The 16,845-nt window shown below is 40.7% G+C and overlaps 1 protein-coding gene across 8 annotated transcripts in view; it reads right to left on the reverse strand.

Annotated features, from left to right (window-relative positions):
- The window catches only part of pitpnm3 (PITPNM family member 3), a 432,302-nt gene that overhangs the window by 272,201 nt on the left and 143,256 nt on the right, over window positions 1-16,845 (reverse strand). For 2 of the 8 annotated variants that reach the window (XM_069910690.1, XM_069910695.1), the window contains exon 2: window positions 4,240-4,335. In XM_069910690.1, coding sequence (XP_069766791.1) covers window positions 4,240-4,335 — 96 coding nt within the window. Of the gene's footprint in view, window positions 1-4,239; window positions 4,336-5,556; window positions 5,783-6,781; window positions 6,944-7,078; window positions 7,285-16,845 lie in introns of those variants that run through there. The other 6 variants (XM_069910689.1, XM_069910692.1, XM_069910691.1 and 3 more) reach the window with 6 other exon arrangements.

Genomic DNA, 16,845 nt, shown 5'->3' on the forward strand with positions numbered 1-16,845 from the left:
GCAGCCTCTTTTAAATATTTCTCGGCAAACTGTAATTTGACCGTCCTGTTTCTGTGGTTAACTTGTGGTTTGTATCTTGCAGTGCAGCCTCTGCATTTCACTTCATGAAGTTTTCTGCGGACAGCAATCACTGATACATCTTCTTAAACAGTTGAATCATAAGGTTTGGGCAATGACTCTTACGGTTTTATTCTTGTTTTTCAGTCTCATGAATGGTTTCGTTGACTTTTATTGACACGACTCTGGTCTTCATTTTGAAAACACGCTCCAAAGGTGATCAAAAGCTAGGAAGCAAGCCTAGCTCTCTTTTTCCTGCACCAATTAAACGTACCCGAGTACTCACTAACTTGTGAAGCCAAATGTCCCAGAAATGGGGAAACTATGTATTAAAAAGTACTGTAATTTCTGCATGGGCAAACCAAAATGTAGACAATTAACCTTCAGTAAAATCTGGAATGTACTCTTTAATCAGATATAAATTGTTTGATTACAAATTTAAAACCATGGAGCACAGGGGGAAATAAAGGAAAAAGATGGGTCTTTGCCCCAAACTTAATGGAGGGCACTGTAGAACCATTGATTTGGGCCTGAGACCTTCTTCAAGGTATGAGTCAAAGGTAGGCAGGCACCTCAATTAAAAGAAAGGGCAGGGGGAGGAGTATAGACCAACAGACAAAGGAGATAATTTGATATGGAGAGGAGGCCAGGAGAGAGGAAAGGTGAGAATTGTTTGGGGAGGGGTGGTTTGGCTCTGTGAATGCAGAACTTGGGAAAAGATGATGGAGGGAAAGGGAAGAGTGAGAGATACAGTGCTAGAGGAAAGGAAGCTTAGGGAAAGGGGACATACTGGGGGCAGGCTAATAGAAACTGGAGAAGTTGATATTAATGCCATTGTTGGAGGGTGCCCAGACAGAATATGAGGTGTTGTACCTTCAATTTGTGGGTATTCTCAGTCTGGCAGTCCATGAGACCAAGGAAAGACATACTGGCAAGGGAATGGGGTGAGAATTAAAATGGGTGGCCACTGGGAGATTCAGCCCATTGCGGCAGACAGAACTGTGGTGCTCAATGAAACAGTCTCCTAGTTTGTGTCCAGTCTCTCTGAGGAGACCACAGTGGTAACACCAAATGCGGTTGATGATCCCTGCCGATTCACAAGTGAAGTGTTGTTTCACTTGGATGGACAGTTTGGAGCTCCGAATGGTGGTGAGGGAGGAGATGTGGGTGCAGTCACAGAGGTAGGTGCCAAGGGGCGAATGATGGGAAGGGAGCAGGACACAATCTGACGCAACACCCTCACCTTCCTCCCCTAAGCACCATTTCTACTGCAATCAAAGCCTTCTTGACGTGACTAGAGCTGTAGAGGGCTTCAGTCTAATAGTTGACAATAACCTCCCTGATCTTGTGCTCTTATCTCAGCTCATCAAGAAAATCATCTATATGTCCTTTTGTCCACTTTATCGACTTATTCGACAAACATCAGAAACAGAATAAGGCTTGTTGTCACGAACATGTCATGGAATTTGTTGCTTTGTGGTAGCAGTATAGTGCAGAACAAGGTGCAAAGCTACAAAATATTTCAATTAGGTAAATACTGGATTTTTAAAAAAATAAGCAGAGCAAAGAAGATAAAAAGTCAGGTACTGTTCATAGCTCATTCTGAAATCTGATAGTGGAAGGGAAAAAACTGTTTTTGTAACATTGAGTGTATGTCTTCAGGCTCTTGCACTTCCTCTCTGATGGAAAAAGGGCATGACCTGGGTGGTGAGGGTCCTTGTTGATAGATGCTGCTTCCTTGAGGCACCAACATTTAAAAGATTTCATTGATGGAGTAAAGATTAATAGCCATGATGGTGCTGGCCAAGTTCACAACCCTCTGCAGTCAGTTCCTATCCTGAGAATTGACACCTCCACATCAGACAGTGATCCAACCAGTCAGAATGGTCTCCACGATACACCTGTAGACATTTTCAAGAGTGTTGGGTAACATACCAAACCTCCTCAAACTCCTAATAAAATATAGCCACTGGCATGCATTCTTCATGATGGTCCCAGGATAGGTCTTCAGAGATCTTGGCACCCAAGAATGTAAAGTTTCTTACCCTCTGCATTCCTGACCCCTCAATGAGGATTGGTTTGTGTTCTCCTGGCTCTTTGTCTCTCCATTCTTCTCAATATCCCCCCATGATTCTGTACTACCAAACGCACAAGGTTATTGAATTAAGTAGATTTTAATGTTTTCATGTGATGAGAACTCACATGAGAGTTAGACACACAACTGTCATCTCATCCATTCTGCCATTTAAACCAAATTAATATTATTTGGTGGATCATAAATTTTCCAGAAATCTGAGTAAAATATTCGCTTGTGTCATTAACCTAGTTTTCCACTTCTTCAGTAACATAATGATTTCCAACTATTTTCAGTAAAAAACCTCTGTAATCTGGCACCTATGGAGATTGGTAGATGCCAGATAAATGAATTTGCCGGTTGCCTGAGATTTTGAATAATTGGTGAACTGACTGTTCAGGGACATCAGTTTTAAACCTTTGCATTTTTTACCTATTTATTTTCTGCAGTTTTTTTTTTGCCTGTTGCTTGAGTTCCAGATAATGGGGATTTTACTGTGCAATTTGGTCAAATGTTTTCATAGTCGAATGAACTTGATCAGATGGCCAAACCATGAAATGAAGGAATGTTGCAAAAAATCAAAATATTCCATCTCAAGGAAAATACAACATCAAGCTCCTTATCTCAAACTTTAATTGCTGGCAAATGAAAGATCGACATTAGTAATAGTTTCAGAGATTTCCCATGCAAACCAGCCAATGTCAATAACCATTTCGGGAAATGGTAGCAGGGCATAAGATGAAATCACATTGTATGTTCAAAAGCCATTCTTGATCATTGAATATTTCATGGGCAAGATTGCACCACATAAAAGTACAAGCAATATGGATGGTCATGAGCAGATCTTGTAACTGTGGAAAATTCTGCTGGCTCCAACCATCCATTTCATCAGGGTTCATTTTCAAGCATTATATTCCGAGCAATTAACACCCATTTGATCCATGGATTTGAGCGAGTCTCACAAGTGACCTGTTGCCATCCAGTTACTTTATATTGATTCACTTGAGAAATGTCACAGTTCCTTACAGAGAAATTAGAATTGCTAATCTAAGATTCACAGTAATAACATTTGCCATTAGCTTCCGGTATCAATTTTGTAAATTTCAAAATTAACTTCACATTCCATCAAGTGGAAGGAAATTTTCCACAAAAAAAAAAATCAGAGCTTTCTTTCCCCCAAGGCTTGCTCCCAATGGATGGAGATACGAGTGTGGATAACATGGCTGCATGCCTGCATGCAATGCCCAAACCACCATAAAGACTGTGCAAGAAGGAGTATGGCTAAACAAAAATATGGAGGTGAATGAGCAATCTAATAGATGTACAAAAGTAGGTAGCTAATCTGGCAAAGATGCTCCTAATGTATCACACAAATATATAAAGCAATCATCCACTCAAAATGCAGACAGTAATTTCTAAGTATAATGTCACAATCTTTCATGTTTACTAAAAATGTTCGCATAGTTTAGGGCAAGCCATTACTAACATCAGCAGAGCAGCAAAATTAAGACTGACCATCAGACAAATCATAGAATTTGAAAAATTGCAAAGTGCATTCGCTATTTGCAACCATCAGGAATCACACTAAGTGCCTTAGATTCCCAGCTTTCATTGTTTATAGTTTCTATAAAAAGAAATGAAATGGGTTAACGAAGAGGATCACCTGGAGACTTCATATTCAAAAAAATTACACCATTCCAATTATTTGATCAGATGTAATAATTAACATCTGGCTTAAATAACTTATGAAACTCAGGAGGTTAACCAAAATAAATATTAAAACAATAACCACACACTTAAATCCCTACATTGCCATAAATCTGTCTCAACGGCACAAATTAGGTCTGAATATGTACCACGATTTGAAAATTAAACTGCAGCCAGAAAGCAAAATATTAATAAGCATGTATTTAACTGCTAAAAGTTTTGAAGATGTTGTTCTGTTTTTATTAATAAATGAGCATCATTAAAATCAGGTTTTATTATGGTTTACTGGAAATGCAGAATCTGTCGTCATTCTACTCTTTAACCTGGGCTCTTCAACAAGAATCACTCAACTGAGAACAGTTATTATCGGCTTCTTTAGAACAAGTAGCACAGCGACAAACCTCGTGCGTCGAAGAATTCATCCTCCGAGCTGTCGCCAGAGTCATGCACAATATTCTGCATCCGCCACTGAGAGTTAGTGTATCGGCGAGACGCAACTGCAATAGAAAAGGAAAGATCAGTCAGAGGAAGCTCGCCCTACTGTTATGTACGAGTTAACATTCCAGGGCATCTGCAAAGTTAATAGGTTCCCAGCATGGAATGTCAGTTTAAGAATGCCAGATATGACATACCATGTTATTATGTAGTGGACAGCTTTGCAAAGGCTCCACAGTTGACAATGACCTTGACGACGTCACTTGTTCTTTGACACATTTACTAATAGAACCATAGATTGACATCCCTCCACATTATTACTTGCTCCTATTACACAAAAAGAGCTCCAAGGTCCACAGAATAAGAGGACATCTCTTCTCTTGCCCAATGCCCCATTTTATTCAGTGATAATCAGCTCACTCATCCAGATCAGGACCAGTTTCAGTAGGCGGTTCCAGCTGGTAATACCAGTGTTACAGGAGTAAAACACAAAGGTCCGCAGATGCCATGGTTGAAGTAAAAACACAATGCTGGAGAAACTCAGCAAATCAAATAGTATGCTTTATAGAGCAAAGATAAAGGTACCTAACTGATGTTTCGGCCTTGAGACAAATTAATGAAGAGCTCGAGCCAGAATCATCAATTTTATATATCTTTATCTTTGCTGTATAAAGTACACTGATCTGCTAAGGTTCTCCTGCATTGTGTTTTTACTTAATTGCAGTGTTAATTCGGTCACAAGAAAATAATTGAGCATTTTCATTCCTGAATAATGATGTACAATTTCCATTTGTCCACTACCCTTTATTAGAAGTGGGCCCTGTGAGAACAGGAGCATAAAGCAACATCCCACCAACAGTTGCTTCTGCATTAAGAGCCATGGTAAGGGACACTGTTTGAGTGATGAAAATGAAAACCAGCCAAGGGTCAAAGCCTCACAATTTGGCCGATGAAAGGAAGATTAACATGCAAGATAGTTAATAGATCAGAGAGACAATGAGAGCCTGTGGAAGTTTTAAAAGTCGGACTGAACATGTTTTGTTGTGTTACTTGCAGGTCACCATCAATACCGTGCAGTTCAACACACCTGCTGTTCTTTGTCCACTTTCAATTATCATAGCTTCTGATTATTGAGAGGAACCTTGGTGCATTTCAAAATCATTCTCATTTCAGTCCTCAACCAGATTAATGTGGCATTGATCACAGATCTGCACAGGTGTTTATAGAAACACTGGCACACTACTTATAAACCAGAAGGTGATTTGGAAATGGCTAAAGAGTACCTTCCTGCTTCCTCAGCCACAGATGGAGCATGAGCTAGGAAGATCAAAGATTATTGGGGGGAGGGGAGTAGTCTCCTTCTCCTCCTGCCCCATTCCCAACTAACTGTTCTCTTCCACACACAGGCTCTTCCATTGCAGATCGTCTATAAACTAGCCATGTTCTCATCAAATCTTCGGTCTTTATGTTCCATTTCCTCCTCAGACAAAAATAGCTTGCTGCATTAGTCTGAAAATGAGTGACAGAATCACAGTCCTTATTTGTGCTCTGAGGCATAATTTCAGAATAAAGATCTGATGACCATTTCAAAATGTCACTATTGAGAATTGCAACAATCATTTCACCATTTCTCCTGTAGGTGAATGGTGGAATGATTAACAGAATCCATTAACAGAACAAAATGCTGGCCAATCAATTCTGATGAATGATCTATCTGCAAAATGTACAAATACTTTCCCTGATGCTGATCAGCCTCCAGTGGACTTGCTTTCATCCCATTCACTCCTTTACCTGGAATGACCAGGTCTGATTATACAAATACCAGAACACAATTCATTTCTCACCACCACTTTCTGTTGTTACACACGTGAAGCACTGAGTGCAATGACCGAAATAAATTGGAGACGCACATTACTCAGTCTCCAGCTGCAGGTGCACCATATTCTGTCAAAAGATTTGGAGAAGAGATGCAGGCATCCTTCATCCTGACTTCATTTTAGCAACTATGAACAAGAGCAAAGCAAATCATAATTTGTTTTAACCTCTTTTGCCCTGGTACCACGTTATTCACAATGAATAAATGAAGGGCCAATTCACTTGGTCCCTTTTCCCACAGTTCTCTTAAAATGCCAAAGAGTATTTCAGGATGAGAATGTCTGTACTTCTGAAACATCAATGGCAGAGGGGCCCCTTCACAATTGTTAATACGAGCCCCAGGACACCTGAGACTCTCAGTCTCGCTGCACCCCACAACACAAGCTTAAGTGCTTGGGTTTTCAAGGAAATAAAGCCTGATCCCAACCAGGTCACAAACAGAAACATATTGTTCCAGATGGAGGTGCTCAAATTTATCATCATCTGACTGTACATATACATCCAGACAAAACGGTGTTTCTCCAGATACATAAATGCATACACACACACAATTCTAACACAGCACATAATATATAGATAGACATAAAAATATAATACAAAATAAATATAAACAAATATTCTGGAATGGTTTACATAGTTTCATTTATAAGAGTCCAACGATTGTAAGACCATTCATCAATCTCACAACCTGTGGGAAGAGTACATTTTCCATCCCAGCGGTCCTGATTTTTATGCAACCTGATGGTGGCTGGTCAAAGATTCGATGTGCTGGATGTTTTCCACCTCTCCCCATGGCTGAATACAATAAAAATTTACATTATCATTTCAGCAGAAGAGGGATGGAGGTTCCAATTAATGGAATCAGAACAGAAAGTAAAACCAAAAAGGAAGGTAATTTGAAAATGCAAGTTGGATTCTAATCCTGCTGACCAAGGGTCACCAAGGGTGAAATACCATCTCTTACGATTGCACCAGATGAGATTCGCCATCTCAGAACAAAACCAAGACCTTCTTGGTTTGGATGGTTCAGTACTCCAGGAGTACATTTTCAAAGCATTATTACTTTTCTTTAAAAAAAAGCCACGTTATTTTGAACACAAAAAGATGTGTTTCAAATTTGTGGTCAACTTTTTTGTAAAGTGAGACAAAAATGGATGAGGATACTTACTCATTGTGATGTCATTCCCATTGTCAATATCTGATTAACTTCACTTCATTTCTGGGATCTTTTAATAGTCGTTGAAGAAAAATATAAATCCTTTTATACTTTTCTTAATCTATTCCAAAGGAACCAGGAGTAGCAAGAACAATTCCTTGAAGCCATTCTGCTATTCAATGAGATTATGACTGACACACTACAATCCTCAGATTCACTTTCTCAGCCTGTCTCCTTGATTTCCTTTTATGTTCCTTTTCTGCAGAGAATCCATTTTTATTTATATGGAATTTTCTCTTTTTTTTTTACTTTTAAAAATAAGAATATCAGAGTGAGAATGGCTCCAATGAAGAGGGCAGTTCAAAACATGAAGCACATGACAAAATAGCACACAAAGGTGGAGAGCATCTGAGTGTAGAGCTAGGTGGATCCAAGATTCACTTCAAATGCCAGGCAGCTGTTCATTGACTTCAGCTCGCCATTTAATACGATCATTCCCCAGATGCAGGTGGAAAATCTGTCCTCACTGGGACTCAACACTTCTTTCTGTAACTGGATTCTGGATTTCCTAACAGTAAAATCTCAGACTGCCCATGTCGGCAGCAGAACATCGAGCTCCGTCACGATGATCGCTGGCACACCTCAGGGCTGTGTGCTCACCCTCCTCTTGTTCACACTATTGACCCATGACTGCAATGCCAATCCAGCTCCAAAAGAGTCATCAAGTTTGCACGTAACACAACAGAAGTTGGCCTTATCAGCAACAATGATGTGTCGCACTAGAAAGAAGAGGTGGAAAATCTCGTAATATGGTGCCAGACTAACAACCTGAGTCTCAACAAGGACAAAACAAAGGAGACGGCATGAAATTGGGTAGTGGGGTTGGCTGTGTGGAGGATGCTAGGAGGGTGCAGAGTGATTTGGACAAGTTAGGCGAGTGGGCCAGGACGTGGCAGATGCAGTATAATGTGGATAAATGTAATGTTATCCACTTTGGAGGTAAGAACAGGTAAGAGGATTATTATCTAAATGGTATCAGTTGAGGAAAAGGGGAGATGCAGTGAGACTTGGGTGTTGCTGTGCATCAGTCGTTGAAAGTGGGCGTGCAGGTGCAGCAGGTGGTGAGGAGGGCGAATGGTATGCTGCCATTCATAGTGAGAGGATTTGAGTCCAGGAGGACAGAGATCCTGCTACAGCTATACAGGGTCTTGGTGAGACCACATCTGGAGAACTGCATGCAGTTTTGGTCTCCTTATCGGAGGAAGGACATCCTCGCCATGGAGGGGATGCAGAGAAGATCACTAGACTGATACTAGGGATGGAGGGACTTGCATATGAAGATAGGTTGGATAAACTAGGCTTGTATTCTCTGGAATTTAGAAGATTGAGGGGGGATCTTATAGAAACATAAAATTCTTAAGTGTTTGGACAGACTAGATGAAGGTACATTTTTTCCAATGCTGGGAAAAACCAGAACCAGGGGGTCACAGTTTAAGGATAAAGGGAAAGTTTTTTACTACTGAGATGAGGAAAAATTTCTTCTCTCAGAGGGTGGTGGATCTGTGGAATTCTTTGCCTCAGGAAGTAGTTGAGGCCCGTTCCTTGTCAATATTTAAGAGTCGGTTAGATTTGACCCTTGTGGCTAAGGGTATCAAGGGATATGGGGAGAAAGCAGGAACCGGGTACTGATCAGCCATGATCATATTGAATGGTGGTGTAGACTTGAAGGGTCAAATGGCCTACTCCTGCACCAATTTTTCTATGTTTCTATGACTTCAGGAGGACCAGAGATGACACATCAATAACTCGATAGTGGAGAGAGTAGAGAGCACCAAGCTTCATGGAGTCCACTTAATAAGTGACCTATTGTGGACACACCGCATCTCCCCACTTCTCAGGAGGAGAAGTGCAAAAGCGACTGCACTTATTGAGAAGACTGAAGTGGGCAAGGCAACCAGCCACCATCATGTCAACCTTCTACAGGAGTTCTATTGAGAGCATCCTGGCTGGCTGCATCACAGTGTGGAACGGTTGCTGGAGAGAATTGGATTGGAGCTAAGTCCACAGGACCATAAGAGTGGCAGAGAGGATCACTGGGCCCATCATTGACGTGAACTACCAGGATTGTTGTCTGAAAAAGGGCACGCAAAATCATTGCAGTCCCCTATCACCCCGGGCACAGCATCTTTCAGCCACTCCCATTAGGAAGGAGATACAGGAGTATAAGAGCCAGCACCATCAGGCTAAAAAGCAGCTTCTTCCCTTGGGCAGCGAGAAAGCTGAATGACCAAAGGAACTGCTCGCACTCACCATCCAAGATTCTTATTTCAGGAAAAAATATTTATTTGTGTGGATGAATAACTATCCTGCATGTCTGGATGTGTGTTATGTCTGGTTGTGTGCCTGCATGTTTTGCGCCAGAGAACGGTTTCGTCGGGTTCTACTTGTGCAACCGGGTGATAATAAACTTGGAGAGAGCAGCCGTCATGCAACAGATGCAGCATGGGGGTTTGGTGGATCCCATTTGAAGAGTAGGAGAGGCAGGAAGACGTATGAGTACACTGATCTTTGGGCAGAAGTTACATTTGGATGTTGAATCTGGAAACGTCCTGTATCCTTGCTTAAGCATCTGTCTAAACCGGCACTTGTCCCCCTGAACATGCAAATGAAAAGGACCTCACACAATTGGGGAACTTTTCTTTCTTAAAATAGTTATTTGCCTTCAGTGAGTGGACAAGAATCAAGGTTGGCTCTGTCCATGAAAATTTAGCCCTGTTGACAGCCAAACCTAAGCAGGTTTAAGAAATAATATTTTTAAACAACGTGTATATCATGTTACATGACTGACGACACCTCATCTTAACTTTCTTTTATTCCCCAGAAGGAATAATACCCCGATCAAAAATTGCCTTTGACCCAAAATTTTTCATTACTGTGGCATCCTGTTGCATCAAGGTTACTCAGATCTATTGTCCTTTTCACCTGCAGCACTTACTCAATACTCATCTGTAGCGTCACCATGACTTTGAACAAATATTTTATAAGCTCTTCCATCTTCTGTAATATGCCACCCTCCCCTGCCGCCCCACAGTTATTGATAAAATTCAGGATTCTGGAACCCTCAACCTTGAATTAACCAATTATCAAAGCAGCTGAATTCAAATGATTTTCTGGGAAGGAAGGTTTACTGTTGGATACATTTTGTGTAATTGTTTCTGCAATCTGCTTTCACTGGATCATGAATAGTCTCAAACAGGTCACTCTCCCACCAAGTTGGCATTCCAGCAATTCAGAAGGATCTCTGTACCAAGCGGACCCCTGTACCGAACACCTTCATGTTATACAGGTCAGCATTTGAAGAACTGCTGGGATAGCAGCTTTCATTTGGAGCTCCTGCATTCTTGACTTTATTCCTAATGACTGGCACTTTCAGTGAATACAAATGGGAAGCATCAATCGTAACAAGGTTAAGCATTTCCCAGAATTCCCACCCATCATTATCTCGTACTAACAAATCAAAAATAATGTGAAGGTGATGTCGTGTCTGCAGTGCTTTGGTGGAACATAAACAGTTAATTCCTCACATGGAATGAATCTTCAATTCTCCTCTGTCAATGAGGCAACTGTAAGTGCGTCACTTGTAAGAAATCTCTCATTTGGATAATGCAGTGTTTGCTGATATCCAGAGTGAAAATTTAATTTTTTTCTCTGAATATTAAGAACTAATTTTTTTCAGTGTTATTCATTTAAAGTTCTGCAAAAGAATCGATTTTTACTGTAACCACAATATAAAATGCATAATCAAGGGATAATTTTTAAACAGTTAAAATGAATTGTTTTATAATGAAAACAGCCCAATAATATCTTTGTTTTGTATCTTAATATACATAACTTAAAGATGTAGCAAAATGTAATTGAAACACATTTGATGAACCATTTAAGATGACAGTGACCTTTGCAGGCTAATCACATCCTATATTTGAAAAATATCAAACGGACTGAGTCAATAACATTAAAGATACAAAGCAGAGGGCAATAGTTCATAAATGATGCTTTGGATGCAAACTCAAAGCATTAAACTTGCATAGAAATATTATCCGTGTCTCGAAAGCCAGAGAGAAACTTTATTTTACTCCAGACAAACCATCAATTTATCAGTGCCAGTTCTTGGAAATCAAATCAACACAAGTTAAAGGCAAACCTGGACGATGCACCCTTTGGATTGTTGAACAGCTAACTTGCTCCACTCGTTTCTACCGATCCTGATTTGTAACTCAGCAGAGAGAGGCAGCTTCGTAACTGACTAAAATTTTCCTCAAATTTTCAAACCACACTTCTCTGCATATTTAAATAATACGGTATGTTTGACACACAAATTGCTGTGCAATAAATCTAAATTAAATCTGATCTGTCTTTTCTGTCCCAAATGCACAGAAGGTCAAATAGGTGAACAGTACAATACTACAAATAATAACTGAATATGGTTACTTACAATACTGCACACCAGTTACCTTCATCCTTCAGAGCTTCACATTAAATTCAACACACATTCCTATAAAGACCCCAGCACTGTAAGATGTTACACAGTCAAGCTTAGCGTTTATCACATCATTCATAATCTTGTCTATTAAACTTACCTTTTAGTAACAAAATAAAATCTTTTGTCTGTTGCTTGTACCCAAATCTTTAGACATTCGATTGCCGGAGCACAGAATACAAACAAAACATAAATATCAGCAAAAAGGAAGGAGACATAGAAAGCATCAAGCTGTCTGTGCACACTACCTTAATTGTATTGAGGAGTAGGGGCGCCAACCAGGTTTATCAATGTTGCTGGCTCACAGCAAGAATCAGCATCCCTTTCTCCAAAGCAAGGACAGAGGGAGCAGGAAGCAGAGTTGGAAATAAAACCCCTGGGCTCGCTCAGTGTGACAGCAGCCAATTAGTTCTACAAGAGTGAGCTCAGTTCCTCACACTGGATAGCTCACCGAGGGACCAAGATTTTAAGATGGGCAAGTCCTTGGTCAGCAGACCACATGGGTCTATTTTGTTCAGAGTGCAAGACCACTTGCACGATGCCTGAAAAGCCTTTATACTGCCTCAAAAGGCCAGTCTGCTGAACTAAACAAGCAAGTCTCTGCTTTCTTTTCAGTTCCTCCTGAAGTAAACACCAGATTCTGCAGCGAAGACAGACGGATCTTGGCAAAAGAACTCTCTGGAGCTCTACTGGTGATTAATTACTGTTACAAAGAATAAGTACTCTAATAATAAGAATGTATGTCGCTTTTCAAGGTCACCACAATGTGAGGGTGTGGGGGGAGGTTGGTGGAACTGTTAAGCCACATCCAGAAAATATTAAATTCCTCTCACATCACGCACCAACCCCAGTCAATTAACGATTATTCCCCTGCTTTCCCAAGACTTGTTCATTTTTTTCTCTCAGTATATGGCAATGTTTATTTTTTCATTATTTTTATTCATAAAGGTATTAATGATGATTAGTACACTCAATCTTGAGGAAGGGCTCAGGCCCAAAGCATCAGTAATATACTGTATCTTTACTTCCTGTAGATGCGGAGATCCTCCACCATTTCTGTGTCTTGAATGATTAGTAGCAAACAAATTAGGAACTATTTTCACATTTTGAGGATGTGAGATCAGTAATCAGGTTCTTGGATCTAAGCCAGCTATTCTCAAACATTTTTTTTTGGCTCTGGCCCCGAGGATTCTGCTCAAAGTTTACGGGCCTTGTTCCCGTTGTGTAGTCGGTAGGAGAGAAGTATGGGTGAAACAGTCAAGTTTAGTTGGTTTCTCTCCTACCAACTACATAAAACACAAAAATATTTTATGATTTCAGTCCCTCCCCGGCCCCCCCCCGAATGTGCTGTGGCCCTTGTTGAGAATGGCAGTAAACCACTCAGTGCTTGCCTGGGTACAGACCCATGCTCCCCTGACATATACACAATCAGAGAGAAAATAGGAATTTTGCACTATCCACATGCATTAAGTGCTGGAAATTTTGGTCTTGGCAGAATCTGTACACTGACTAATTACACACAAGAACCCAATTGATTGATTCTAAAATCATATTAAATTAACTTATGAAGGAATTCCTCAATGGAGCCGCTGACTTGGTTATTGTCAGGAGTCTTTCACTGAGCTTCCAACATTTCTCAGCTCAAGTGTCAGTCACTTCTCAGACTCCCAATACAAGGACAAGAACCTCCTGGACACCAATCAAGAATGATCTTAATCAAGATCTATTCATGCGATCAAGCAGCAGATGGAGTTGTGCTGGAGCTCCCTGACATTTAAGATGGGTGGAGCTGCTCACCAATCCTGTGTCAGGTGGATCCAACTCAGGATCTACAAGCTGCTTCATTTGAACATGAATTTGAGGACAACAGGGAAACACAAAGCCACAATTAAATATTATAACACTGGACCATAATATTTTTTAAAAATGTTTCCTTCCTGGGAAAAAAAATGGGGATTCTGATCGACAACTTCATGCTAAACACAAAGATCATTTCAGATTTGCTGAATCACGTAGAAAGTTGGAGAAACATTAAATTAACTTTTATTGAATTTAGCATGTTTAATAACATAATGATGCTGACACATTGTCCTAAAAATCTTTTGCCATTGATTTTCATTTGTACTCAGCATCTGATGCCTCTTGTATCAGTATCAAATAATAGTCGGCCAGAATTGATGGATTCCAGTGGCCCTGATTTGGCGTTTCCGTGGTCCCAATGTCCTGGTGAAACCTTTCACCGAGTCATCACTGACTGCACCAAGATCAACAGGGAAGACTTCCATGTACGGATGCAGAAAATGAATTTTCAATCATTTGTTGCACTTCATGGTTTTGTATACTTGAAGTGGACTTAAAAGATGAGAGTAAATCATAAAAATATCTTTAAAAAAAAAGGGTATGTGATAGGAAAATTTTAAATTGATGTTCATGATCAGCACCCCAAGATCCATAAAATACACTCAAAAGTGTTCAGGAGGCAAAATCTTCATTTGTCCAGCAAATTGAACTTTTTGCAGATTGATCTCAGTTGGCAATTTTAAAAAAGGTTTCACCACATAAGCATTGGACGTAAACTGCAGCCATTTTAACATATGATAAACTGGTGGAAGCCTTCCGACATTTCCAGAGAGGTTTTGTTGATGGGCTCCCTTACAGGCCACTCTCTCTCTCCATGACATTATTCAGAGCACTGCTGCAAGGCCACCTGTATTTAATGACTCCTGGATCTGGAGGCAGCAAGTTCAAGAGGACATGAAAGGCAACCACCCATCCCTAAGAAATCTAACTGGAAAATCCAAGCCTCTCCACCAGCTTAACACACATAGAAAATACGTGTGATTTAATTGAGAAATTGCCAGTGGTCTCTTCACTGCAAGTCAAGTTCATTGTCATCTGATTACATAGGTTCAACGTTCTCCGATCCTCGGTGCAAAACACACAGACACAAAACAAGATGGAACCCACATGCAAACAATACATATGCAGGACAAGTATTCATAAATATAATAAAGTCGTTATTTCGCCAATGTAAGAGTGCCGGATGGTTAGTGAGACCATTTTCTTTGGTCGTTCAGCATTCTTGCTATCAGTGGGAAGAAGCTGTTCTTCACCCTGGTGGTGTTGACTCTGATACTCCTGTATCTCCTTCCCCAATGGGAGCAGTTGAAAGTCGGGGTTCCCAATGATTTTGTGTGTCCTCTTCAGACAATGTTCCCAGTAGGAGCACAATGATTAGAGGGAGTGGGGGTGAGGAAACTCCAGTGATCCTTTCTGCTCTTATGGTGCTGTGGATGGACCTCAAATACATTTCTCTGCAGCAACTGTACCATACTGTGATGCAGCCAGCTAGGATACTCTCAATAGAGCTCCTGTAGAAGGTTGACATAATGGTGGGTGGTAGTCTTGCTTGCTTCAGTCTTCTCAGGATGGGCAGTCGCTGTTGCACCTTCCTGACAAGTGAGATGCTGTGGGTCCACAATACATCACTCGTTAAGTGAACTCCAAGGAACTTTGTGCTCTCCACTCTACCTACTATAGAGTTGTTGTTGTGTGGTGGAGGGTTGTAGTTCCTGCCCCACCTGTCGTCCACAATCATCTCCTTTGCATTGTCCATGCTGAGAGTGACATTAATGCTCTCACACCAGATCAGAGTCAAATGATCATCTAAAATATTTATTTATTTCCACTGGCTGTTCAAACAGTAAGAAAAGATCAACGGCATGACATAATTAACCTTGACTTTTGTGAATATTGGTCATTGGAACCAGCTGACAAAGAGAGTTATCAAATGGAGTTTCCCTGTGGTCCCTGCTGAATACTCCCTTGTGCCTGGTACTATACTCCCATCTTGATGCGGATTATTTTAACATTTCAATTCCACCTTCTCACTCACATCCTCCAATCATTTAATTCTGGCCAATTCCACTTCCAAATTTTAACTCTCATTTCCTTCCTTCATTTGAAGTCTTAAATTCCCTTGTCTGCATGCATGGAATTTCCTCACTAAACATTCCTACTTGGCTCCCGAAAACTAACTTCTTTAGCTAATATCCTCCAAGGTGGCTTGCTGCCAGATATTTTGTGATGGCACCACTACATAATGCAATGACACATTTATGTAACGACTTTAATATATCACCAATATTGGTGCTGATTTAACGTAGGCTTAATGTTATTTTCTGTTCCAGCCAATAATATCCACTCTTTTTAAATGCAACCTTCGGCAGATTAGTATTGGATTTACCAGAGAGTTGGCTAAATGTATTTAGTCCAGCAAAAATCTTCATGCTGGATGAACTCTGCAGGTCGAGCAGCATCAGTGAGAGAAAAGGAATGGATGACACTTCAGGTCAGAACCATTTATCAAGACAGAGCACGGGGGTGATAACTAATATTACAAAGATGGGGGGAGCGGGAAGCGGTTGAACCGGGGCCAGCAAAGGATTGGTGAAACAAGGAAGGGGTGAAAGAAGAGCTGTATTTTGTGTTCCCCTTTCCTTCCAATGAGTAGTCTAAAAGGACAGCACCAGTGAGTGATAATCTGCAAACACAGCTAAATGTAGGAAACTATGTAGGACACAACTATGATAGAGCTTCATAACATCTCTCATACTCACATCTGGTTTATTATAGCTGCAAAGTTACATTTAAGATTTTCCAAAATTGAAAACTTAGTGTCTTGAATTCTCTGATAAGGGATTCTTTGAATGCATCAGATGGGGAAGTAGAATATTCACTTTGGCTCTTGGCTACACTTTTTCAGAAATCCAAGTCACTCACAATAGGTTGGGGGTCTCTTAAGTTTCCAAAAGTGGCTAAGTGGTCAGGGACCACTCCTCGACTCGAACTTTGGCAAGTCCTCCAAGGAGGTGCCTCAGAAGATGATTCTTGGGGTGGGGTGGGGGGGGGGGAGTGGGTGCCACCAAGCAGCCATCTATGGACAAAAGACCATAGCTGGGGCAAAGATGGGAGAGTATCCTTTTCTAGACAACCTCCAGCTCT

The sequence above is a fragment of the Narcine bancroftii genome, chromosome 14 (genome assembly GCF_036971445.1).
Source record: "Narcine bancroftii isolate sNarBan1 chromosome 14, sNarBan1.hap1, whole genome shotgun sequence".
Taxonomy (NCBI): Eukaryota; Metazoa; Chordata; class Chondrichthyes; order Torpediniformes; family Narcinidae; genus Narcine; species Narcine bancroftii.